General features: G+C 45.0%; 4 protein-coding genes across 4 annotated transcripts; all 4 read right to left on the bottom strand.

Annotated features, from left to right (window-relative positions):
• Positions 1-3,146: 3,146 nt before the first annotated feature.
• Positions 3,147-4,741, bottom strand: LOC117862104 (BTB/POZ and MATH domain-containing protein 3). Its single transcript, XM_034745614.2, has one exon. The coding sequence runs from the start codon at positions 4,579-4,581 to the stop codon at positions 3,499-3,501; it is 1,083 nt and encodes a 360-aa protein (XP_034601505.1). The 5' UTR covers positions 4,582-4,741; the 3' UTR covers positions 3,147-3,498.
• A 3,234-nt stretch (positions 4,742-7,975) lies between these two features.
• LOC117860253 (probable long-chain-alcohol O-fatty-acyltransferase 1) lies at positions 7,976-9,504 on the bottom strand. The gene has a single exon (XM_034743511.2). The coding sequence runs from the start codon at positions 9,471-9,473 to the stop codon at positions 8,448-8,450; it is 1,026 nt and encodes a 341-aa protein (XP_034599402.1). The 5' UTR covers positions 9,474-9,504; the 3' UTR covers positions 7,976-8,447.
• A 9,060-nt stretch (positions 9,505-18,564) lies between these two features.
• LOC117860708 (BTB/POZ and MATH domain-containing protein 2) lies at positions 18,565-19,710 on the bottom strand. The gene has a single exon (XM_034744081.1). It carries the CDS (start codon positions 19,708-19,710, stop codon positions 18,565-18,567), a length of 1,146 nt encoding a protein of 381 aa, XP_034599972.1.
• Positions 19,711-23,490: 3,780 nt separating this feature from the next.
• Positions 23,491-26,057, bottom strand: LOC140223067 (G-type lectin S-receptor-like serine/threonine-protein kinase At2g19130). The gene has a single exon (XM_072294477.1). The coding sequence runs from the start codon at positions 25,985-25,987 to the stop codon at positions 23,582-23,584; it is 2,406 nt and encodes an 801-aa protein (XP_072150578.1). The 5' UTR covers positions 25,988-26,057; the 3' UTR covers positions 23,491-23,581.
• Between the last annotated feature and the right edge of the window lie 501 nt (positions 26,058-26,558).

Here is a 26,558-nt window from a genome sequence, read left to right as displayed (position 1 = left end):
ACTTTCTGAGTTCAAGGTCCAGTAGAGAAATCACATATGTTCGGTCATGAGGAAAGTGCATAAATGCGCATAATGCTGTACTATGATCAATTGTATAATGAAAGAGAAACCGATAGTTGAAACACACATCAAAAGACTTACCCAAATCCTAAAGCAATTTATAAGAAACAGATTACAGCCTTAAAATCCTATAGGCCAAAGCTTTTCCACCATAAATGCTTGCAGACAGACATAACCAAATCATTTCTCCAAAGATCACGTCCATCTAAACTCGATATTCTAGGTTTTGCAAGAGGCAAATGCAGAAGCATGCTGGATCGCAGAGTCCGAGCTCATTGAGAGAGGTTTCTCCATTTGAGATCGTGTTGTTCCATAGACAAATGTGCGCACAAGCCAATACATAGATCATCATATTTATGTTCGGTCCACGTATGAAAAGAAACAAACACAAATATCTTGAATGAAACAGAGACGTCATGCTATCATATAATCAACTGCTCTGTCTTACAACATTTATTATAAGGGCTTGCTTGTTTGGGATTCAGATTTTCCAAAAGCCACTTTTAAAGCTGCCATTGAAAAGGTCCTTCTCGAAAGCTGAGTTTAGATTGCCTTTCTTTAAATTAATTATATAATATATAATAATCATTTCATAACATCCTCAGAAGCAACAAGCTCCTCCGGAAGCTGGTTGAGTTTCCTGGTTCTGAGCAGTAAAAACCCTTTATAAGCTAAAATAAACAGGGCAAGATCCAAGGACTAGCGTTCAGATAATATATTACAATATCTTAATTCCACAAATAAGCAATTTGAGTCATTGTCAAATATCCAACATCATATTTCCTAGTAAACATACTGAATCCACACGTAGGAAGCTGACACTAAAAGTTTAAGCTGGAATGCAGCTAATAGTTGCAGTTTCAGAACACGTGAAAATGCAGATAGGGAGGCTTCCGTACTCAACTCCAACTTCATCCTGGAAGATGGGACGTGTCTTCATCTCAAGATGCAAGATGCATAGAAAGCCATCAAAGTAACCTGTAGGCTGTAGGACAAGCAAACTGGAAAAATGCCAGGTGAACTATGTATAGCACTAGCAGAGCAAACATCTAATTGATGTTTTATGCCAGGTGAAACTATTTAACACTAGTTGACAACCCCATTCCTGTTCTACAGTATATCTATCGAATGGATGCTTTATGCTATGGGTGAACTATTTGAACCTAGTCGCCATCCCATCCCCTGTTCTTTAAATCTCATCACAACTTCATCTTGAGTAGCACTTGCTACTCATATTACCATTGTTCAGACTAAATGTTTAAATATCTGCTAGTCCTAATTAGATAGAATAGTTGACTGATGCAGCTGGGACTAACCATGAAGTCATAGCCAGCCCCATTGTCTTTTCTGTCATTTTGAGAATAAACACAGGTCAACATCTAACTAACCTACATGCAATTGAGCTGATAACATGGCATATTTTGTGATGCTAGAACACACTGGCAGATCAGTTGGGTTTGGATACGAGCAAAATTAAAAATTAAGACATGTGCAGCACATCCACCTATAACCAAAATTATATTTGCCATGGATGGCTCCCATTGAATCTGTCAAAACAATATTAGAAAAATGTGGCAATTGGTCAACATAAACACCAAAATTCAGTAGCTTATTTGCAGCAGTGGTAGATGGACCTTTTCATTGGATGGACTGGTACCTGGAGTCCAGGATCCTTGCACCCATTGAAAATGATATTGATCATAAAAGGTGTAAAAAGCTTCATGACTAATCAAATTCAGGAAAGCCAAGACAACTTACAAGCAGTGGTGGAGCTAAGTATATTCATCGGGGTCAGCTGACCCCGATGACCTTTCAAAACTCAACTACAAGTCGCTCTTTTAAGCTAGCAAATTGCTCTTCCAAACAAACAATAAAACACGGTGTTAGATGTAGGACCCCGGTGGCCTAATACTCTGGCTCCACCTCTGCTTACCAGGACAGCAACAGCAAACCACCACCATATTCCTTCCCACCAGTTCAGCAGACAGATTTATAGAAAGAATGTAAGCCAAGTGTAACATGAGGAGCCATCACAAGCATGTAGCTACTAAATGAATGAATGTCTGAATTGTGACCCTACAGGACATTCAAATCTAGATGCTTGAAGAAAAATAAGAAAAGCATTCTGTAACCTTTTTGGTTTTGGAGGATGGTCCAGTAAGGTTCAGGCTCCAGCACACTAAGCAAGCTAATGTTTCATAAAATGCATAGCAGATTTGCAGGGTACTCAGGCAATGAATATTTCTTGCAGTTTGATAATGAATGTTGACTGCAGTTTGTTACTGGGTAAAGTGTGAAAGTAATCACCACACCAAAACTTCAGTTTAGGACAAAAGTAAGAACAATTCGTAATGTCAGATCAAAATATAAGATATACAGTCAACTAACAATTGTGCTGTGCAAAGTGGTTTCAGTGTTGCATACATCTAATATGCACTGGAAGGTCTGAAGCAACAAGACAGAACATGTGAGAAGGGGAAAGACAGAAGAATCATCCTTTTTTAGGTCAGAAATTTGCAGTGGACTAGTCTAAACCAACCTCTTCGTTTAAAAAATCCTAGCACTTTTTGTTAGAAAAGTACTGAAGAAGGGTGCATTTAAACAGTCATCTGTAGTGTTTTTCTTGCCGTAAGCCATCTGTACAATTTTTCTTGCCTGAAGTCATGTGCAGTATTAATTCAATGGTCAGAAGACAAAGTATCCAGACATAATACAGATAATAAGAAATCATTGTGGTGATATGGAGTGGTGGGGCAACCATAGTATATAACTCTCATTATGCCATCATCCTTGGTTTAATTTCTTTCATTTTGTACAAGAGCACAGAAAACTGAGGACGTCTCTGTATTATAGTTCAGTGGACAATTATACAAGAACACAGCAAACTGAGGAGACATTTATATACTATACTACAGTTCACTGCAAACATTTTGACACAAATTGATCGTGTTCCCAATAATATAGCTATGTTTAATCACAATTCTTTGGGCTTGGGGTCATGATACATGCTGAAACTATTCATTCATGTTATACAGGCTGATCATAAGCTATTTGAAAAATTGAAAGATCACAAACGAAATTTATTAAAGCAAGTGGGCTTTTTGCTTAATTAGCAGACTGAAGCATGTTATATAATATCAGTGGGATAGCATCAATTCATATCTATGTAGTAATAAGCAGTGGGGAATAATCACATAGCAGACACATACTCTGCATTCTGCAGAACCTGCTCATCTCTAATAGGTCACTGCAAACTGAAGCACAAGAAAAACTTTAACTGACAAAGCTATGTTTCAACTTCACTACCAGACTCATACTTTGCAAAATCTACTCTTTTCATGCAACAAGTCACTGCAAACTGAAGATCAAGCAAGGCTTTAACTAACAAGGCTATGCTTGAACTAAACTACTACTCAGAAGTTACCTAGGATAAACATATTAGATTTTCTGAGACTTCGGTGCGTTCTCCCATATATCCATAAAGATAGCAGGGCATACTCTCTTGAGGTGCTCATAACCTTTGCTTGCCATCACATCATCTTTCTTCTTAGAACTGATAAATCCAATGCAAGCATCTTTGAGCTTGTTGCAATTATGCTGGTCAGCTAGAGCTAAAGTGGTAGCCACACTGTCAACATGAAGTCGCTTGCAAATGATGCTCTCGCACATCAACTTCATTCTTTCCATGGCATACTTGTCTGCAGCAACAAGTAAATGCTTGACCATTTCTTCCTTCTCATTCTCATTAAGATCATCCATTGCTGGCAATGAATCTGTGTAGATGAAGTGAAGCAGTGCTTTAAAAACAGCAGGCTGCATATCCTCAATCATTATCTGCCTTCGCTTATCTGCCATTGGTCCGTAAAGCTCTGCCTCGAAGACAGGTGATCGCATTGCGAGAACAAACTTGTGGGCTTGAAAAACCTCTTCTTCGACCTTGAATGTGATGTCCGTCCTCTTCTCCGCCTCCAGCAATTTCCTAAGATCATCCATTAAGTCTGAGGGTGGAACATAGATTTCACACACTGTCTCCGATGCATGCACTAGCGTCCCCACGACAACAGCAATGTCGCACTCGATTACAATGCGGTCATCCTTCAGATACGGTGACGTCTCCAGCTCGCAGGTCTTCATAAAAATTTTAGTTCCCCAGACCAAGTGTACACCCTCGAACATCCTTGTTATCACCTGATTTTTTAAAACCTTGGAATCTCCAGTGGCTTGGTTGAGCAACCTCAAGTCGAAGCACGCCATTACCCCAGTCCCCGTGGTTTTGCTCATCAGTTCGAGGTAGATGGAGACGTACCCTTTGCAATCTTCACTCCAATCTCCGTTAGGGTAGTACCGGATGCACCAGTCGTGGCCGCCGACGGCGAACGAGGCGGAGCGGATAAACTTGCCGTCACCCAAGCCCTTAAGCAGGCTGTAGCCGGCGATGTCGAACACGAGTGTGCCCCGCTCAGTCTCCGGATTGCATCTCGACACCATCTTCTTAGCCGGCCTCTGGGATGGCGCCATCATCAGCGTTGAGCGGAGGAATTAAGGGCGGCGGCGGCCGGGGCGGAGGAAGGGAGGAGGGGGTTTTCCGTGGTCTCCCGGTGAAGAAGATGGGAGACTAGAGAGGGGTTTCGGCTGGGGGAAGGAGATACACCTGGAGGAAGAGCTAACCGCGGGTCGGGCGGCGGCGGCGGCCGCTGGAGTGCCGGTTGGGGTTAGGGATCGGGAGATTTGGATTTGGGGTTTTTTTCTGCTGTGCTTAATTTTTTAATTTTAATCTTTTTTAAATAACATTTTAAAAATAAGCCCTCCGTACAAATATTTCCATTTGATCACATTTTAGTCGCGCCGCCTTACGTGGCGTGATAAAATAATGTTGTTACGCCACATGCACTTACGTGCCACGCTAGCACGACGAAATGACATGGACTCCTCTTGTCACGCCACTTTGCATGGCGTGATGAGAGCCAACTCAGTTTAATTTACTCACTTTATCCATAAAGAAGGGAGGGCGCGGCGAGGCGGCAGAGCGTCGACAGGGCATGGCGGAGCAAGGAGCGACAACACGGCATGGAGCGGTGGAGCTCCGGCGGGAGGGCATGGTGGTGGAGCGTCGACAAGCGTGGCGGAGTAAGGAGTGTGTGGATCTTGGAGTAGCGGCCACCTCTCCCTCAGATCCGGCAGCTGCGGCAACCGGCAGCGATGGTTGAGCAATGTAAGTACGTCGCCTCCCTCCCTCCCTCTCTCTGGTGCGGGCTTAGGCTGCGGCTCCGGTCGGTGGATTCTTTTTTTATTTTTTAATACCCCTTTAGTACCGGTTATTTGACCAGGTATTAAAGGTTCCCCTTACACTACAAGGTTTTCCCCCTAATGCTACGCCACACCATTGCAACACCGCTAATTTGGTAGCGATAGGGGGGTCATATTCCAACCTTTTCGTAAAATGGTTGCAATATGCACCTATAATGTAACGGACTAAATGTGTTGCAATATTTGTGATTACTGCAACTAATTTAGAATTGTGTTGTAGTTATTGGCATTATTGCCATGGTGCTTTGGAGTTGCATTAGTATTGATTTCCATTGCAATTACTTTGTGTTATTGCAACTATATTGGATTTGGTTGTTTTTCTTATAACTATTGCCATGGTTGTTTTGGGTTGCAATAATCTTCCTTGGTGTTGCAATTGCTAGGTGGTTATTGCAACAAGAATTTTGAATGGATGCAATAGCATGTTCCTATTGCTACGGTTTTCTGGGGTTGTAATAATCTTCTGTGCCGTTACAATTGTTAGGTACTTATGGTAACTATAATCCTAAATGGACGCAATATCATATTATTATTGCCACGACTTTTTTGTGTTGCTATAGACTAATGTATTTAGTGGGCCTTTCTTTGTCTAGAGCCTAGCAGCATATGTGAGCGTCATGTTGGTTAGAGATACGAGGCTCTCTCCATCGATCGATCATCATCATCTGGATCAGGTGTGCGTGTCCAACAATCTTCGGCCGACGCCCTAGGTGTGTCATCTCCTAGAAGGCCAGTCAGGCGTGGCCCTAGGGGTGTTGAGCTGTGCGGCCGCACTAGACCCTTGAGGTCAAGGGGCCCAACCCCGTATATCATGTACTAGATATGTGCCCATGCATTGCATGGGGTTACAAATTTTTCCCACATCTATAGCGACCTACATATATTTTACTTTGTTTAATTAATATACTCGTATGATTTATTATTGTGCATTTTACAAGTTTAAGTTGTTTTGATCATTTTAGAAAATAATAAAAAGCTAATAAATAATAGAAAACTAGAGCATTGCATTTTTAGCATGTGTGATACATACATCGGAAGCAATTTTGGATGTAACGTGTAGTTGTTTGTCCTTTGGCCGTGTTGAAAAAATATATGAAAAGTGTTGAGTTGCTTTGTATGTGGACTGACCGAGAGTGAGATTGGAGCACTGCATGGAGACATTGCGGGCGAAATTGCTTTGCATGTGGACACAAGGTATATTCCAAAAAAAAAGGTCCGCATGCGCTGGCGGAGGCGTGGAGCGACTGTGCAACGGAGCCGAGGCTGATCCATAGGGCTGGCTCTAGGGGGGAAGGCCATGCGATCGCTCGGGGCCCACAAAGCTGGGGGGCCATGACCATATAGATAGTTAGTATCACTACGAGAAATCTGTTAATCTATGACGAATTTTTTGTGATGATTTCAGAGACCATCACTAACTATACACAATCCGTGACGATTTTCAATTTCCTGTCACCAATATGTTAGAGTGGATATAAGGGACGTTTTATCAATTTTGTCATGAAGCGCCCGAAATATTCTCAAGCACCCAAATCATAGTAATATTCTTGAAAGAGAATTTTCTAACGCTTCCGGGAGTTTTGTATATGCATTTCAGAGGTAGCAAAATAATTCAGTGGAGGTCCCTTGCCGGACCACAATTTCAGTACTGCAAGACAAAAAAAAAAGTGAAATCTAAGATGCAAACAAAAGGAACTGTAATCTAAATCACAGTACCTCATATTGAATGTTTCTATGCCAGTTGAAAAGAAAAGCATATAAAATCTAAGATCAATTAAGGTAAAAGTGAATGACAGCTTTGGTGCACGAAAATAAACAGAGCCTGTTATAACATGAACAGGAAAATGTAAAGCAAGAAGACTGGATGCCTCAGAAAGGGAAATAAGAATGGCCATCTTTTCATTCCATATTCAGTCATAAACATGACTACATTATTATTTTTCTTGTTATACAATTATGAGACTTCAGTAGAAAAGCACCAATGAAAATTGCTCGTGAATGAATAACGAGATGCACAGCGATACATAGCTAGAGAGAAATCCATGTGGTTCAGGAGCCCGTGAAATCTACACATAGTCTCCATAATTGGCATACTATCATCCTTGCTATTTCATATTTTCGTCGACAGGTCAGGACAACAGTTGAAGTAAGTCTGCCTCTCAATGCCTCACCATGTTTTACCATTTATATGACAACAAAAGAAAACTGTTGCACGTTCAATTTGTTCATGAATTTTCAATTTGGTTTTATGCTTGTGACTCATTTCGACGTTGCTGGGTCAATTAAACTGCTTCAGAAGTCACTTGAACTCATTTTGCTCTGTAACTAAAATTCTGGGCTGCCACACCTGCATAGGCCCTTTTGGAAAATCATATATATGGGCTAACTGAACTCTTTCGATCCAACTATTTGTTGGGCCTGGCTAGTCTGGGCTGTACAGTTTTGTTTGGTCAGGACTATTTGTTAGTCTGGTTTTGCTCTTGGGCCTGACTGGGACAAAAATACCCAGGTCTAACATGTAGTAGGTATCAACATACTTTCCATCATGATCGTACCGGTTCATGTTGTGAAGCCCAATTAGTGTGAGTTACTAGGAGCTAGTGTGCCCTGGATACAAAAACATGTTGTATATATAGTTCTGTGCACTGATCACAAATTAGCTCTTTTCATGAAACCACATTAATTAGCTACTTGCGAACAGTTGAGTTAAGACACCACAAATACGGAGCCCTCAAGTTTCAATTAAAAGCAATAATAATGCCTGCTTGGTAGAGTTCCGGTTCCTGAAGTTTTTTTATCAGTTGGAACCAGATACTGATAACAGCAAAAACTTATGGAATTGGAACTACTACTGCTGCGGCTTGTTGCTTGTGCTTCTGCTTCTGCTACGGCTGTTGCTGCAGCTCCACAGCAGCTGCTCGGTTGCAGCTTGCAGCTCATGCAGTTCCAACTTAAAAACAAGCTATGCGATTCTCACTCGCATGCTGACTGTAGCTGCTGTTGGCTTCCTGTTGCAGCCACGGCCGCAGCGCAGCTGCAGTCAGCTGATCCGATCAGCTGAATATGCCCGGCGGCCTTAATCACTGAACGCGCGTACCCAGCAGCTGCACACCAACGCGGGCAAAGAACGCCGCCACCGCTTCCAACTCCTTCAGTAGCATCTCCTCCCTCCCATCCCGGTAAATTGACGGGAAGATCAACCAAAACGATGTGCCCGTCAAGAATACGAACACAAGAGACGTGGCCACTGGCCGCGGCGGCGGCGGCCACCCCCTCGCCGCCCACCACCGCGCGCACCACTCCTCAACCACGCGGCACACGCCGTGGAGGATGAAATATACGGCCATCTCCCCGGTGGGAGGCTGCAGGATGAAGTAGTATACCAGGGCCTCATGCATCAGTCCCGACACGAGGAACGTGGCCAGGATGCCGGCCTCCTTCCCCGCCCGCGCGCGGACGGGGTCGTAGACCGACGCCCGGAGGACGGCGGACACGGGGAGGTTCCACCGGCGGCCCCAGAAGTCGCGCAGCGAAAATGCGAGGTGCGGCCTGTTGAACTGTGGCTTCACTTCCATGCCGATGAGCGCGTAGATGGCGGCCGCGGCGCAGGCGGACAGGAGCTCCATGGAGCACCAGATATGGAGGCCGTACAGCAGAAGGCGCATGTAGAGATGCAGCCGGTTGGAGTACTGGTAGAGGTGGATGATGGCGGCCATGGCGGCGACCTTGAACGTACAAGAAGCAAGAGACACCGGTTCGGCTTTGGGTCGTGCTGCGTCGCGATGGCCGTGGCTTTGGATGAGCTCGATGGGGAGAGCTGCAGCGAGGAGGAACTGGAGCACGGGCAGTCCGGCGTCCAGCGGCCCGGAGTCCAGGGCAAGGAGGATGATCTTGAACGTGCCCAGCCATGCCAGGTACAAGGCGGCGGCGCAACGGATGAAGGCGGAGGAGGAGCCCAAGGGGACCGCAACGAATAACACTACCACCGGGAGAAGCATAGCGAGACGGCAAAGGCCGGGTTTTACGAGTGAGGACACGGTGCGCGCGTACAGCGCGGCAGCGGAAACAGCAAGGGAGACCAGAATGCTGTCCCGAAGTAGCTCCATGGAGGCTTAGGACTGAAAGGCGAGGTATTTCCATGTGTTCTGTGGGAGTAGAATGCTGTACCATTTATATCCATGGACAAGCAATTAATGATATCCCAACTCCCAACGCTAGTTCTGTACTTCCGTCAATGACTTGCCTGCCCCCGTACTGAAAGTGAAATCACTACGTGATTGCATTCGGGTATATAGGACCACCAATTCGGAAGTTCTGGACCATCCTTGCGTAATACGCCGCTGGTGCCTACTCGTGGAGAGATAAGAGGAGAGTAATACCCCGCTCCGTACCCGTCAGTGCTGGTGGGCGCATACATCGAGCCATCTGTGTGCTGGTGGGCACTAGTCCGGTAGCTCCGGTCACCTTTGTGCTGATGGATGTCATCACGCTAATTTCGACGTGGTAGCACAAATCGTGTCTGGCGTAGTGTTACGGTTATTTCAGTTTGGTATGCGGAGGGGAGCAAAATTACTTATGTGAACCAAGTAGTATCTGGTCTGGTCGTTGCCACACTACTGCTACTGCTGCAATGATGATGAGGCCATTGCCGTCTGCGAAGATGACAGGACCATTGTTTCTGATTTTATTTTAGTGATTAAATGAGAACATAATTATTAGGATTAATGATTTGTTAAGACAGGACCATTGTTTCTGATTTTATTTTAGTGATTAAATGAGAACATAATTATTAGGACTAATGATTTGTTAAGAATATGATTTTTAGGCTTTATAGATCCGAAAAATGGATTCTAAATCATGGTAAGATCCAACATCATCTGAATCAAGCCACCCAACCCATAGTAAAAAGAATGATTTGAAAATATTCTCAAGCACCCAAATCATAGCAATATTCTTGAAAGAGAATTTTCTAACGCTTCCGGGAGATTTGTATATGCATTCGAGAGGTAGCAAAATAATTCAGTGGAGGTCCCTTGCCGGACCACAATTTCAGTACTGCAAGACAAAAAAAGTGAAATCTAAGATGCAAATAAAGGAACTGTAATCTAAATCACAGTACCTCATATTGAATGTTTCTATGCCAGTTGAAAAGAAAAGCATATAAAATCTAAGATCAATTAAGGTAAAAGTGAAAGACAGCTTTGGTGCACAAAATAAACAGAGCTTGTTATAACATGAACAGGAAAATGTAAAGCAAGAAGACTGGATGCCTCAGAAAGGGAAATAAATCAGAATGGCCATCTTTTCATTCCATATTCAGTCATAAACATGACTACATTATTATTTTTCTTGTTATACAATTATGAGACTTCAGTAGAAAAGCACCAATGAAAATTGCTCGTGAATGAATAACGAGATGCACAGCGATACATAGCTAGAGAGAAACCCATGTGTTTCAGGAGCCCGTGAAATCTACACATAGTCTCAATAATTGGCATACTATCATCCTTGCTATTTCATATTTTCGTCGACAGGTCAGGACAACAGAAGAACATATCCCTGTACTGTAGTTCATCTGGTAACAACAGGCCAAAAACTAGCCCATCAGAAAACAACAGGCCCCAAGAGCTCTCTTAGTTCAGGAACCACTGAATAATGGTGGCCTTCATGTTATATTCAGTTAAGGTTATTCACATGTTAATAATGTTGAAGTAAGTCTGCCTCTCAATGCCTCACCATGTTTTACCATTTATATGACCACAAAAGAAAACTGTTGCACGTTCAATTTGTTCATGTATTTTCAATTTGGTTTTATGCTTGTGACTCATTTCGACGTTGCTGGGTCAATTAAACTGCTTCAGAAGTCACTTGAACTCATTTTGCTCTGCAACTAAAATTCTGGGCTGCCACACCTGCATAGGCCCTTTTGGAAAATCATATATATGGGCTAACTGAACTCTTTCGATCCAACTATTTGTTGGGCCTGGCTAGTCTGGGCTGTACAGTTTTGTTTGGTCAGGACTATTTGTTAGTCTGGTTTTGCTCTTGGGCCTGACTGGGACAAAAATACCCAGGTCTAACATGTATTAGGCCTCTATTAAAAATAGTACACCTGAATTTTATTTTGAAAGAAAAAAGAAGAAAGGACCTCCTGAGCTACGTAAGGTAGTAGCAAATAGTTTATCCGGATTTATTCTTTAAAAATATAAAAATGATTTTCTTCTATATTCAAGGCATCTATATCAAGTCCTTGCTTTGAACTCCAAGGCTCGAGGAAGGTGCTAACATGAAAATATTATCCTCGCTGGCCCAGCAAGTAGAAAGGCCACTGATACCTAGCAGCAGGCCGGCGGCAACACACCTTTCTTAAGCGCCAAAACATTCTGGTCTATAATTAACCTTAGACGAGTTACATTATCATCGTATATCTTTCTTTTGGAAACTGACAACAGGAATGGAACTTGAGGTCAATACTGTGCTTATTTCAAACCGAAGACGTAGTAATTGATCTAACAATAATCTTGAGCTGCACTTTGCGAAACTTGTCTACCTCTTGTGTCGAACTCCAGAAGCAACAAGTACTATGAACTGGTGGGAGTATTGAACAAAGCTGAGGATGGTAGCTAGCAGCAGACCGTGACATCAACTCTGCTTTCTTAAGCTCCCAAACATCCCATGGTCTATAACTACCCTTGTATGAGTTAGATTACCACATATCTTTACTACGGAAATCGATAGCAGGAAATTAAGGAACTCCAAATGTGCTTATTCAATCTTTAAAAAAGAAAAACAAAATTCATTTGTCGACCTTGAGGTACTCTACACTTTGCGAAACTTACTTGACTTCTCCAACACCTCCACCAAAATCAAAGAGCGTTTGCGGCGAAGTTGCTTGTAGCCTTCACTTGCCATCACTTCCTTCATTTTGTCCAAAGCGACCATAGACTCGATACAAGCATCTATGAACATGCATGCTGCAGTGCTGATCGCCTGCGAAGGCCAGCATATTCGCCACGTTATCCACATTGAGCATCTCGGAGAGTGTGTGTTCGCACATGATCCTTAGCCTCTTCACTTCATATCGGTCCGCAGCCATGAGTAAGCCGCACATCATCTCATTTACATCTTCATCGTCGCCCCCGCCATCTGTGGTAGGCAAAGTATCGGTGTACATGTAAGGCAATAGGCCGGGCCCCGAAAACATCATGCCTCATGTCCTTAACCTAGATGAGCTGCGCCATGCTCTCTCCATCGGCAACAACGAACGGCGCGGTCAATAATGAGCTTGTCTCCTGCTGAAACTGGCTGACGTTGATGTCAGCTAGCTCCAACATCCTGTTGCACACGCTGTCCAGGCGCATCCCCGGCCAGTGCGTCAGGATGTGCTCGAGACCCTCCACCTAAAGGTGCTCAGTCTCAACATCCATCAACGCCATGGAAGACACTGTAAAGTGCGAATATGATCTCTACACATGGTGAAGTAGATCATAAGGGTTACTTTGGTCCTTTTGATGTGTGTTATATCTCCCAGCTGGTTGGAAATGAGTATTTCAAAGGAAAGAGGTTTCAGAAAATATTTAAACTTTAAACTCATGCAGCACATGATGCTGCTGAGACCGGCTAAGAAAGTATATTACCTTAGCAATCTCATAGGTCGTCTCATACATTGCCATGTAGGATTTTTGCTGATGTGGAGAAGAGAGAAAGATGTCGTTATTTCGCGAAACAATCGCCTCATAGGCTAGATTTTAGGACTATGAGATGACTACTCCACTATTATACAAGTTCTGGTTGCCATGCAACTCATAATATTTTTTTTCTATGCCCAAACTAAGGAAATAAAATTACGTAGTTATCCTAATTCTGATGGATGGACTCAATGCAATGCATGGAAAAGCAGCATAGGGCGCACGCAATCCTTCCCCCACCGTGGGGCCCAGCCCACTGCTGCCAACTAAATCGTAGATATCCTGATCGAGTTCCTGACCCATCGTATATACGAGATGCGTATTTGGCTGTCCAAGCTATTTAACCGATCGATCGCGCCGCGAGGAAGTCCGCCGGTTGGCCATCAACCGCTGCCTGTCTCGACGACGTACCACATCGACCATGGAGATCAAGGGTTCGACGACGTTCGAGGTGGGCGGGTGCGACCCCGTCTACGCCGCCGGCCAGCTCTACATCCCGCGCCCTGCACCATCCAGGCCCCCGTCTTCGCCATCGCCGGCCACTACTGGAGCGCCTGGTTCGACAATAACTTCTACCGCTTCTCCGTCAGCCTCAAGCTCATGTCCAGGAGCGGCGGCGCCAGTAGGGTCAAAGCGTCCTACGAGGTGAGCGTCCTCGACCCCAGAGCCATCCTGCCCCCAAGGTCACTGTCCACCACGCCGCCGCAGTACTTCGTGTCCGACAGTGGCGGCGCCGACGGGCGCCACTGCAACCACTTCTCCGGCGCCGGCGTGGACCTCTACAGGACCGCACTGCACGACCAGTGCCGTCGGGTATGTCCACGACGGCTGGCTCCTGCTTCAATGCACCGTCACCGTCTTCCCGGAGGCGCCGGACCAGACACCGTCGCAAAGGATGGGCCAAGTAGCTAGCGGCGACCCAAGGCTAGGTGCAGCTAAAAGCTTCTCACCCGTCCTTTGAAGTGTTGGAGAAGTCAAGTACTTTTCACTAGCTGGTAGAGTACACGTCATGAGAATAATACTAGATTACTCCGAGGCGATAGTTCACTCTCAAGCATATTTTTCAGGCCATAATGAAAACCCTTTCTTATTACCCATTGAGATTTCATTGCATGAGAGATTAGCACACATTAGTCCGATCAAATTGCTGGCTCGGTAGCTAGGGACCGCGCCCCTCCTGTTCCATGAACAACAAATTTGCAGGCTCGTTAGTCCTATTTATTGAAGCACCTACTGGCCCGTGAAGTACTTTGACAGTAAGAGCACAGTGGGCAGTGGTTATTAGATTGTTGCCGGCCGGCTAGCTAAGGACAACAAAGGAGCAGTTCCTGGCTTCCTGGCTGCAGCTGCCTGTAACTGTAACGCCGTTGGATTTCCTGAAGTGCGGTCACCGCCTCACTAGCCAGGCTTTGCTGCCTAAGTCCAACAATAGTTTGACCCTGAGTAGACTTTTATGTGGAACTGTGAATTTTTTTTCCTTTCTAGTTCTTTTTTTAAGGGCTGGGCTTGACCTAGTGGTAGAGAGTAATAATAAGACTTTTGGCCTAGTGGTCTTGGGTATGATTAGGAACCAGCCTCTTGCAGAATTGAAGTTCTTTGGGTATGCCTTTTTTTTCCCTGAGACAGTAGTTCTTCATAGTCATCACAGTCATCCCAGTCTAATAATTCTTATATCTGACTTTGGTGGTGGTAGTAGTGCTTCCGCCCATGCTGAGGTGGAGCCAGGAAAAGGTAACACTGGTAAATGTCAAACTCATCATATCTTTCCTGTAGTTACTAGAGGAATTCAATGATCTTATTCTTCTTGAATGGAACTTCAAGAAGCTACTAGATGACAAACTCATTTTTCCCCTAAATCAACATAGGATCTATTAGAAACAGTGTGGTACTATTTAATGGGAACAATTTGGGGGTGAAGGGTCAAAGTTTTTCTATGAAAATGCCACAATTCGATTCAAGGAAAACATGGTAACATTTAATATGAAAATGAGTATATCAAAGATGTTGAAAGTGCATATCAAAATGTTGAATAAGTACATTTCAAATGTTGATTTTAAAAAAACAAAAAAATCAAAATATATCCATATCAGATTTTATTTCCCAAGTAACATTATGGTTCAAAAAATACAAAACACATTTATGTTTTGAGTGAAAAATGAAATCAAAATTTTAGATAAAAAAATTACTCATGAAGTGGATCCTCCACGACTGAAACGACACCCACTGCGCCATCATCCTCAAGAACTGCTACAACACGCTGCCAGCGAACGATAAGGTGATTGCAATCGAATGCAGGGGCGGAGCTAGGAATAGGCCAGGTCCCGGGCTGATCCAGTGTTAACTAGAGCTCAAGTCCATCTACCCTTTGACATTTGGACATTGTTTAATGAATCCCCATTGTTTTATACCTCTTCAACTCAGGCAGCCCGACCCCTGGCTCCTTGATCGAGTGCATCCTGCCGCTGAACCATTGAACCCGGAGGCAACACCCAAGGCTCAGGGCGTGTTCCGCGTCGACATGGATCATGCTTGTGCACAACACAGCGGCAAGGAGAGGTAAGAGAGGGAGTTCAGGGAGCTCGCCAAGGGTGCAGGCTTCACTGGGTTCAAGGCCATATACATCTTAACATATACGCCAACGCATGGGCAATAATATCCCACGAAGCTGAGAGTAAACTGATCATTTTGAAGCAACAATCGGCAAGAAATAAATCAACAACCCTTTCATTCTCTACTCCCTCCAAAATTATTTGACTTTTTTCCAAACGGATCAGTTCACAGACAACAATATTCGCCGCCGTTAAGGCTACACCATTTTACTGTGGAGAACAGCAGCAGTACTCCCCGTCGCCACCCTTGCCGGGTGGAGGATGCCCACATCGCGCGTCATGATCGGGGTACCCCTGCAGCTTGCAAACTTGGTTGCACACCTGAATGTCGCATGGCTTCCCTTCTGGCGAGGGGTAACAAAGGCTATCTGCACAGTAATAGCAACAACAATAATAATAAGCAATAAAATGATGAGAACAAATACTTTCACATGGCCAAAAAACCCAAGTAAAAAAAAAGAAAAAAGGCACAAGTAAAACCTTTGTCGGCTTGCGCAAGATAGGGTGATGATAAGAGCACGGCCATTGCTAGGATGGATGTTAGGAATATAGCGATGTTATTGTTATTTTTGAGAAGCGCCATGAGATGAGCGATGGTGTTTTCTTGTCGGTACTCTGGCTCTTGTTCAGCTGTAGGGCTGGAATGCTACACCTCTGTGACAATGCCTCTTTTTATATATAATAATAGCGAAGGCATATTCTTTGGCCGTATCAAATCAATAATTAATGACCATATCTTACCAGATGATCATAGGATGCTAGCTGTCTACAAAACATTTATATCGGTATAATATCTCATATTGCTAATAATTAGTACCTAAGATACGATATCTTGGTAGCTGCATTAGGGGATCATCCTCGGATACGCGAGGCCTGGGAAAATAGAATTTCTAAGCATCTCTCTGTTGATTCTGTTTTCTATTTTTCACCCAGTTTTTTATGGCTGGGATTGTTTGAAGATTTGTGCTATTTTTGTGTTGTCTACTTCGTTTGTGGGCCGAAATTGTTACTTTGGACCACCATCGTCCTTCAACGCAAGGAACACTTCAGTCGGTTCCATGAGAGGTCATGGTGATGGAAATTTCGGTGATTTCCTTGTTTATTTCATTCAATTTTTTATCTGTGCTATTTCTTCCCATTTTCTATTGAGAAACCATCTTCCATCATTGAGTTTCTTTCTTTCATTGTCTTTTTCCGTATTTTCTGATATGTCATTTTTTTCATTGGTCTAAAATCTGAGTAAAAACTAAATGCAAAATCATCCGGACGACGAGCAGTCACAGGAAAAAAAGCTCACAAACAAGAAAAGCAAGAAAATAAAACTGGGTCAAAAGAAAACCGGAGCCTAGAGAAAGTAGCCCACGACGTCAGGTGGAGGCTGCAGCAGCCCAGTTCCGGCAGAGACTTTTAGCCCAATTCCATTACCAGAATGCCAGGAGCGAGCCGCGAGCTGACCATTTATGCATCCAACATGCTCTCATGGACATGGAGGTACTGCTTGTTGGATTTAATCTTGGTTTAGTCGTAGGTTTGGGAAGTCAAGTTCGTGTTGGTCGATGAATTAGGAAGTTGAGTCCGTGTGCATGCTGGTTAGTATTACGTGCATGGAGTTGCACACGTAGGAAGCTAGCTAGGTTAGTTTAGAAACGGAATTACATTGGTCGGCAAGCCTGATGGAAGCTAGCTAGCTAGGTTAGTTTAGAAACGGAGCGTCAGACGGGTCAGGAAGGGATGACCAGACGGAGCGTCAGACGGGTCAGGAAGGGACCTGACCAGATGGAAAGATGCTCGCCGTACGGTAAAAAAAGAAAGAAAGATGGAAACGGTAAAAAGAAAGAAAGATGCTCGCCGTACCGCTCAGGCTCATGCAGCACATGCATGGGAACGCCACGCAAAGTACATTCTCTTGTGAAAGCCAATTCCTGAATGCATGTCTAATTTGAGTACATGTATGACGTCCGTGATTTTTCCTATGGATTTGCCATACATGAAATTTACAAGTTTCAGTGTTATTGAACATTTTCCATCTCAAATGCCTGAATACATGTATCATATATGCCTAATTTCCATTAGAATCACTTTTAGTTTGATTACCCAGTAGTAGGTTACAATCGCATACCAAAATAGAGCTGTGTATATGAGCTATCTTTCAAGTTTAATCATGACTTATCATTAACTCTTTTTAATGAATACTGGTTTGTGCCTTTTTTCTGGTCATTATCATAACCATTAGTACAAGGTTGGCTTTTAAATGACCACGGTACGACATTTACACCTCTCGGCAAGTTTTGAGAAAGCACATCACAAGCAAATACTGAAGGAGCTACTACATTAAGTTATTCCTGGTTCTTTTGGACAAACTTTTTTATGGTTTATGACTTCAACACTTCCACTAGAGCATGCTAGCATTGGTCTGGATGTATCTCGTGCATAGTTCTTTTTAGAATCAAATAGCTTTGATTTGTATTCAGTTTGCTTGTGATATTTTTTCGAGGTGGAGTGAAGCTATGTGTTGATAGAATGGATTGCTAAGTGCTAACTCGAAGATGCAATACTGTGAATGAGTACATGATCAATGTGGGCTTTAGACTTTCATATCTCTTTTTTCTTACCATTCAGTCTTCCATTTAATATAAATATGTTCTTTGATTAAATATTTTTTACTGTTCATGTTTATTTTCACGTAATCATTATCTTGTTGAATGCTCCATGGATTGCACTATAAATATTTTGCTGTTCGTAGCAACACATAGGTACAATCCTAGTCAGAAAACAAAAGCCTATGTATGAGTCTTTTGATAGCAAGAATTAACATGCATCAGTATCAAGAGATCGACACTATAGAATATTCAAATCCCTAAAAAGAAACTTTACTCCCTAATCACTCCTTTTAAGATGTTCTAGTACACATTGTGAAATATCAAAAACTTCTCTAGCACATCCACCAAGATCAAGGGGTGTTTCCTGCGGAGCAGCTGGTAGCCCGGGGTCTCCACCACCTCCTCCATCCTGCCCGAGGTCACCATGAACTCGATGCAGGCGTCCTGGAGCGCGCAGCAGTAGTGATCGTCCGCGAAAGCCAGCATCTTCGCCACGTTCTCCACGTCGACGATCTTGGAGAGCTCCCGCTCGCACAGGAGCTTGAGCCTCTCCAGGTCGTACCGATCTGCGGCTACGAGTAGATCGCACATCATCTGGGTTGCATCATCGTCCTCATCGGATTGACCCTCTGTGTCGGGAAGAGCATCGGTGTAGATGTAGCTCAGAAGGGCCTCGAAAACATCAGGCCGCATGCCGTCGACCTTGATGATGGCCGCCGGTGCTCCGATTGCCTGCTTCTTCTTCATTGCTTCGGACAGCTCCGCCTTGAAAACCGGTGACTGCGCTGCGAGTATGGCCTTGTGGGCGTGGAAAAGCAATCCCCAAACCGAGTATGTCACGTCCGTCGCTGGGACCATGGACAACGGCGCCACATCTGGGACATCGGACATGGGTTCCGGCACCACATCTGCTGTTGGGACCTCGGGCCTTGGCTCCTGTACCGGCGTCAGCTCCGGCTCCAGCATCGGCATCGGCATCAGCTCTGGTACAGGGATCATCAGCTCCGGCTCTGGCACATAAATCACGGTGATTGTCCACTGAAACAAGAGGCCGCTTTGCCCCTGCAGGTACCCGTGGCGTAGGGCCTCTCTCAGCACCCTCTTGGGCACCCAGTGTGTCACCATCCTTCTGTCCTCATCCTCGGAGTCGAACCTCAACGGCGGCGATGGCTTCACCAGATTCAACGGCGGCAGGGTGGCCTTGGGATCGAGGAGGCTGACGCTGGACGATATCGTCACCTCCGTGCCCCTGGACTCGAGCTGCAGGCAGAGGTCGATGCTGTCGCTGTCGTAGAGGCTGTCCGGGTAGTAGCAGATGGACCAGTCGTAGTAGCCGCCGGCGGTGAAGACCGCGGACCGGTGGAAGTGGGGCCATATGACCAAGATCCCGTCGGAGGTAGCTAACCCAGGGACCTTGAAGGTCGTCCTGGATGTTGTTGTAGCCATGGATGATCTATGCGATCGGTGGCTGCTGATCTACGCACGGCGGCGGCGATGACGAGAGCGCGTGGATGGTTGGGAGCCCTGGCGTGGGAACGTGTAGACGGCTAGACGTCGTTGGTCCTTGGTGAGTTGGGCCACGGCCGAGCTGAGTCCCACGTATATATGAAGAGATGAACGTAACCTATATGGACATGGACTCCGATCCATATAAGTTTCTTGGCAAGTATGGTTACAAACTATAACTCTCTACGAATTAAGTTCGATGGAAAGTTGTAATCGTACCAAAGGGAAGCGAAAATATTAATCAAGGAAAATACTTGCTTTTTATTATCCACAAATAATATGCTGATAGGGATCATCAAGAAAAAAAAACTTTCCTTATCGTGCCCTCACAAGTTTAATGTCATTGCGGGCACGGTCGGTCTATTTTGAGAATTATTTTTGAGTCATTTTAATCTACGATGGCAGCAAATTATTGGGCTCAGCGCAACAAGTTAGGCCCAAATCAATCTACGACGACAGCAATTATTTGGATCGGTCCAATAACAACTAGGCATAATTCAATCTATGATGAAACAGTTCATCACAACGGTCGTGCCACATGAGACTATGGTCTGATGTAGCATGCAACGCACGAGTCAGTTTATGAAGACTTGTGGGACGAATTTTCATTCATTATTATCTCAGTGACGTACCAAAATAAGGAACGCCACTAGTCACGATTTATGACACTCGATTAATGACAAATGGTGTGTGAAACTATAAAACTTTTTTTCATTGATTTTTTGGTGTGATATGGGCTGAGCGGGCTGGCACACGCCCACGGGCTCACAGGTTGGAACAACATGACCAAGGATATACCTTGTGCCATGATTGGGTCCTAGTGGAAGCCTATGGGATGTCATGGTATGGCTCGGTAAGTAATCGTGCCTCACCAGTTGGGTAGGTTGACGAGCCATCTCAACTTGTTAAGGCTCGACTCATTATTCATCATGAGTCGTTTAATAATGAGGCAAAATAAAGGTGGCGTGTCTGTCCGATGCGCTGATAAAAATCTAGATCAAAATGCTTCTGTGTGGGCTGGGCGGTTATCTTAGTTACAGTTGTAGGGGTAATTTAGTCTTTAGCCATGAACCTTATATACAATGGGATGGCTGGTTGATGGGGTAGGTGTAGTGTTCTGGTTGTGTGCCTTTTCTTCTTCTCGTTGCTTTTTTCTTTTGGCCAGGCTAGATAGGTGCTTCATGTGAAATCAAGAGTGGGAGGATGAGGGTGGCTTCCTATCCTTATATTAAGATCTTGACTTATTTGCTTAATCCATGATCTGACTAATTCGTCAAGTCTTGCCTCTCCCATCTTGTTCTTAGATATTTCCCTTTTACTCTATTTTCATGAGATTTTCTTGTGTTTTTCTTTCATTGGTTTGGAGCCTGAATCTCATGAAATTGGTTGAAGGAAAATGCTGCTAGGACCTTAGGGAGCATCTTTGATATGATCCCCCTCCAAATTCCTTGAATTTTGAATTTCCCCCAAAATCGTGTTTGAGTTAGGGTATTCGGTTTTCTCCAAATTTTGTGATTAATACTTGAGATTTTTTTGATTTGTCTCATAGATCTATTTGCCCTTGGGGTATTGCTTCCTTATCTCAAGTTTCATTTTGATCCGTGAAGTATGGAAGGAGTTCTTGTGATTTGAAGTGAAGGGGTTGTTCTTGGTGTTCTTGTATTTCTTCTGTCTGTTCGTGCGCAGGTGGAGGAGGAGAGGCCAGTCGCAGAGTGCACACGGAGTACGCAAGCTGAATTTTTTTATTTTTATATTTTTTTATGATTTTGCAAAAATATATAGTCGAATAAAAAATTTGTAAAAATAGGCTTATACCGCCGGCTGAAACGACGGTAAAGGCCTTACCGTCGTTTCAGCCGGCGGTATAAGCCTATTTTTACAAATTTTTGATTCGACTATATATCTTTGCAAAATTATAAAAAAATATAAAAATAAAAAAGGCCTTACCGCCGTTTTAGCCGGCGGTACGGCGTACCGCTACGTGAGGGGGTATTTCAGCTGGCGGTATGGTGTCGATGGCTACGTGAGGGCAGTTCAGCGAGGCTCTTTGCCGCCGTTTCAGCCCGCGGTAAGGAAGCTACCCCTACGTACGGGCGCCGAGCCACCGATGGATCAGCATCTGGCGACCATGCTGAATTGGAGCTGGTGCAGGTCAGCCGATGCAGCGATGTCGTTCTGTTGGCGTCGGTCAGGCACGGCCCCGCCTCTGTTTGTCGTATGCCCGTCGTCCCGTGCTAGTGCATGCAGGAGCATCAGGATAGAGTTGTGCTTGCTGCTGCCTGCTGGCTCCCCTCCGGCCGGTGCGTGATAGACTCTGCTAGTGCTATACGCTGCTTCTGACAAGCGACAACTAACACATAGCGCTACTGTACCAGGGCTGCCAAAGACAGTTTCAGAAAAAAAAAAGAACACGTGGGAGGGGGAAAGCAAGGTGCGTACCTGGTCCGTGGCATTATTGATCGATTCCCCAAGTTCTTCATTTCTCTACATTTTCATGCGGTTTCGTGACCAAAGTTGCACCGGATCACACAGCTGCACGACACTTGCGTAGCCGCAATAATTGACCGGCCATGAACGAGCACGGTCTTCAGGGTAGGACTGGCTACCACGACACGACACGATGGGCAGAGGGGCTTCGGCTCTCGTCCAACACGATGGGCAGGGACGCGCCCGCGACACTCACGCCTCCCGCGCAGGGCGATGGAGTGGGGAAGCCGGCTGAGCCGGCGGTGAGGGTCTTCAAACGGCGGGGGTTTCTCCGTACACGGTCGGTGGACAGCCGTTTAACGGTAAGATTCTACTGCTAGCTGAAATGGTGGTACGGTGGATACTACCGTCGTTTCAAATGGTGGTAAGGATTCTACCGCCGTTTCAGTCGGCGGCATAAACTTATTTTTCAAAAATTTTATTTAACTGTATATTTGTGCAAATTCGTAAAAAAATAAAAAAAATCCAGCTCAGGTGGACGCGCGGCCCAAGCGAGGTGGCCCAGCAAGCTGACAGGGAAGGCAGGCCAGGTGCTGGTCACGGGCAGGCCACTCTCCCGCCCCAACGCAAGCGATACGAGCGCCAGCAGCAGGCCAAGTCCAGTAGCAGCACGCGTCAGGCGGCCCAGCACAGCACCCGCAGTGGTCCAGGTGACGCAAGGCCTAGGCTGACTCACAGCTCGGTCCAGCAAGCATGCATGCCCAAATCAGCAGGCCAGCTAGCCGGTGGTGACTGATGAGCAGCATCAAGCAATCATGGCCAATGTCATTTGGATATTAGTTTATTAGCTTTTGCTTGAGTTCATCACTTGATCTGGCATCCGTGGCCGGCTGGAGTTTTTATTTAGTTAATCTTTATCACCTTGTCTAGCTTAGTTCAGTAGTTTGTCACATGCTAATCTTGGATTCTTGGTTTGTCTTTAATTAATTAAATCAAGCATGCTTAGACAAGCGAAGGTTTAGTCGTATCTTTATTTTGCTCTTGTGCCTCATTTTGCTTTGCTTTCGCGCTATACTTTGAGCATTTGTAATCGTTTATAAGGTGAGCTCGTTACGAGTTGACTTGTGTCATCTCGACGATTCGATACGAGGTGTGTTTGGGATGGCAATTGGGACATAGGCCTTGTTCTTCTAGAAGAATTTTAAAGGATCCCATTCAACACCCCCGGTCGGCCGTCCCGGTCCTTCACATGATAATATAAGTCAATAAATTTGGATAATATAGATGTTTAGATAATCAAAATAGACTTAATTAGTATCAAATTTGAATTACAAACTGAATGACCCAAAAAAAATGGAGACTAAACAAGAACCAAAACTAGACATTATACTATCTTCGAATTTGGCTGCTGACCTGCCATAGCTTGAAGCAATCTTGGCACAGGAGGTGTCTCAACTTCGCACAGACACTCAAGAAACTGCACCACCTCACTCATTGTAGGTCGATCAAGCTCAACATCCTGAATACACCAACATGCGACTTTGCAAAGTCTTTCAACCTCCTCCAGGTTTGCTTCACCCAACAAATTCGCATCCACCAGACTAGCAATGTCTCCATCGAGAAGACTGCGTGCAACTTGCACCGGGAAATATGCTTCATGGACGACGCCATCAAGGGTAGATTGCTTAGTTGAGTTCCTGCTGCCTGATATGATCTCTAACAAAACCATCCCATAGCTGTAAACATCGACTTTAGATGTGATAGCTGTACCGCTAATCCACTCCGGAGCAAGGTACCCTATGGTTCCTCTCATTGTAGTCACAACATGACTGAAATCCCTTCCCAAAAACTTAGCCATTCCAAAATCAGCAACTTTCGGAGTGAAAGACCCATCAAGAAGTATGTTCTCTGGTTTGATATCACAATGTATAATACAGTCCCGACAACTCGCATGCAAATAGGCTAGTCCTCTAGCAACTCCGACTGCTATTTGGTACCTGGTAGTCCAATCCAATACCGTGCCATTACCCTGGAAGAGATGGGCATCCAGGGAGCCATTGGGCATGTGTTCATACACAAGTAACCTCCTATCACCTTGACAGCAAAAGCCAATCAGTTTAACTAAGTTGACATGCTGAATGACCCCAATTGAGCTCACCTCAGCCCTGAATTGCTTCTCTCCTTGGCGGGCTCCGTCCAGCCTTTTCACAGCTATGTTAGTTGAGTCATTCAACGACCCCTTGAATACTGAACCGAAACTACCGGCCCCCAACTTGTCTGAAAAATTCTTGGTTGCATTCTGTAAATCGACATATCGAAATGCAATTAACCCCATACCACCCTGGACATCGTCACCATACCGCCCCCCTTTTCTCATCCAAATAATCAGTAGAAAGATTAAAACCAAAGTAGCAGTACTTGCACCAACAGCAGCACCAATGATCACTCCCATTCTATTACTACCTTTACTACTTTGTAATTCTTTTGCAGCGAGGCGAAGGTGAAGAACACTGTTACCTTGTTGCCGTACATTGAGCAGCTTATCATGCCAAATGGAGCAACCACCTTGATCGTAGGAATATGCAGTGCAGGAGCAGCTTCCCAGGCAAGCAAGTGAGCATTCTCCTGCACTTGTAGCTGTCCCAACATTTTGGGCATCAGCAGGAAGTTGCACAGAAGACATAGGGTAGAACTTATCTGCCATGCCGGCTGCACTAGTGTTGCCTTCACAGGACAGTGGAGTATTCCTTGCGCATCCACCTGTTCGATCGTCAAGCTCCCAATCTTGAGGCGATTGTATGGAGTAGCCCTTCATGCAGGTGCAGGAGGGGAATGGTACATCGTTGCAGACTGTGAAAGGGCCACAGGAAGCATAGACATCGCACTGAGATTTTGGTGCCGTGAAGATGGCCTGCCAATCTCGCGATCCCTCAAACCACACGAGCACCTTCAGTTGCCCGGAGACATCCATTATGCTGCGTGACAACACTGTTGGATCTTCAATTGTGTACTCGACGTACTTCTCTTGCTCGGTGCTAGTGAAATTAACCGAGAGCCAGGTCTGCCCTACCGTCTCTGGCATGTTGCTGAAGTGTCGGCCATCCCAATCCCCACTGGACCAGTATGTTTTGGACGAGTTGAATGTAGAAACCATGGAAGTATAGCCATTGTGACCAAACAACTCGAAATAGTACATGCCGGGAGCTTGGTCAATTGTGTTCTTGGTGGAGACGAGACGGCGGATCAAGCCGGTGGAATTGTTCCAGCCGAACTTTCCACCTTGAAGAAGGGTATCGGTTGGGTGGTCGAAGCTTTGCCAGAAAACAATGGATTCATTGGAAGCGCTGCGTAGGACAAGGTTTCCATTGTCCAGGAGAGCAGCTATGGTGTTGTTGGTTGTGGTGTTGGCTTTGCTGGTCCAAATCATGGATCCGAGGGCCTGGTGGTCGTTGGCTAGGATGACAAGGTTGCCATCATGGGAACTAAGCAAGAGCTTGCACGATGTGAGGTTGGCGATTGGGTTTTCGCGATTGGCAACCCACACGGGAGTGAATTTGGGGATCGTATGGAACCAAATTCCAAGGTACCATTTTGGAACGTTGTTGGAGGAATTACGCTCGGTTTGGAAGAAACCGAGCGCGAACCTGCCGTTGGTGGACATGAGCTTGTCGCCGCTGGCAAGCTCTTGGCCAGGTGAGATGGTGTCCATGGCAGCATGGCATGGGAGAGTGTGTAGGTGCAAGGTGAGGAGAAGGCCGCCCAAGATCATGAGAGACTCGGCCGAAAGCATGGCTATTGATGGAACAATGGGAAGGAAGACTACTGCTGTTGAGTGCTGCTTCAACGTTTTGCAAATGGGTATTCCTTTAATAGCACTACTAGCACCCCACTAGGCGTTCAATGATATTGCAATTGGATGAGAAACGACACATCCATCAGTCCAGTGGACACAAAAGGACATAATGCAAACGTTTTTGTATTTGGTAGGAGTCTAGTAGACTCTAGACCAACACGCATGCATGTGTATGCATGACCGGGACTTGAGGAGAGATAATGGTGCACATATATTAACAGCATGCATGGATGTGTATGACCGGGTCTTGAGGAGATAATGGCGCTGAGATTTTTTTTCTTTATTTTCTAATTGATTTAATTCACATCTTACCTTACCGTAGCATTGCCCTCCATTTTATTTTTTTGGAATTTGCTTCCTGCATCCTTTCTTGCTATACTCTGTTCTGTTTTCCTTTTTAATATCAATAAATAGGGGGGGTGGGGGTGTCTGTACAACTCCAGGTTGGCCAAGACTGAAGTCGGTCAGTGCAGTGCCCACAAGCTGTACACACAGCAGGGTGGCCACG

Source organism: Setaria viridis, chromosome 6 (genome assembly GCF_005286985.2).
Source record: "Setaria viridis chromosome 6, Setaria_viridis_v4.0, whole genome shotgun sequence".
Lineage (NCBI taxonomy): Eukaryota > Viridiplantae > Streptophyta > Magnoliopsida > Poales > Poaceae > Setaria > Setaria viridis.
This window is presented reverse-complemented; position numbering and strand designations above follow the sequence as displayed.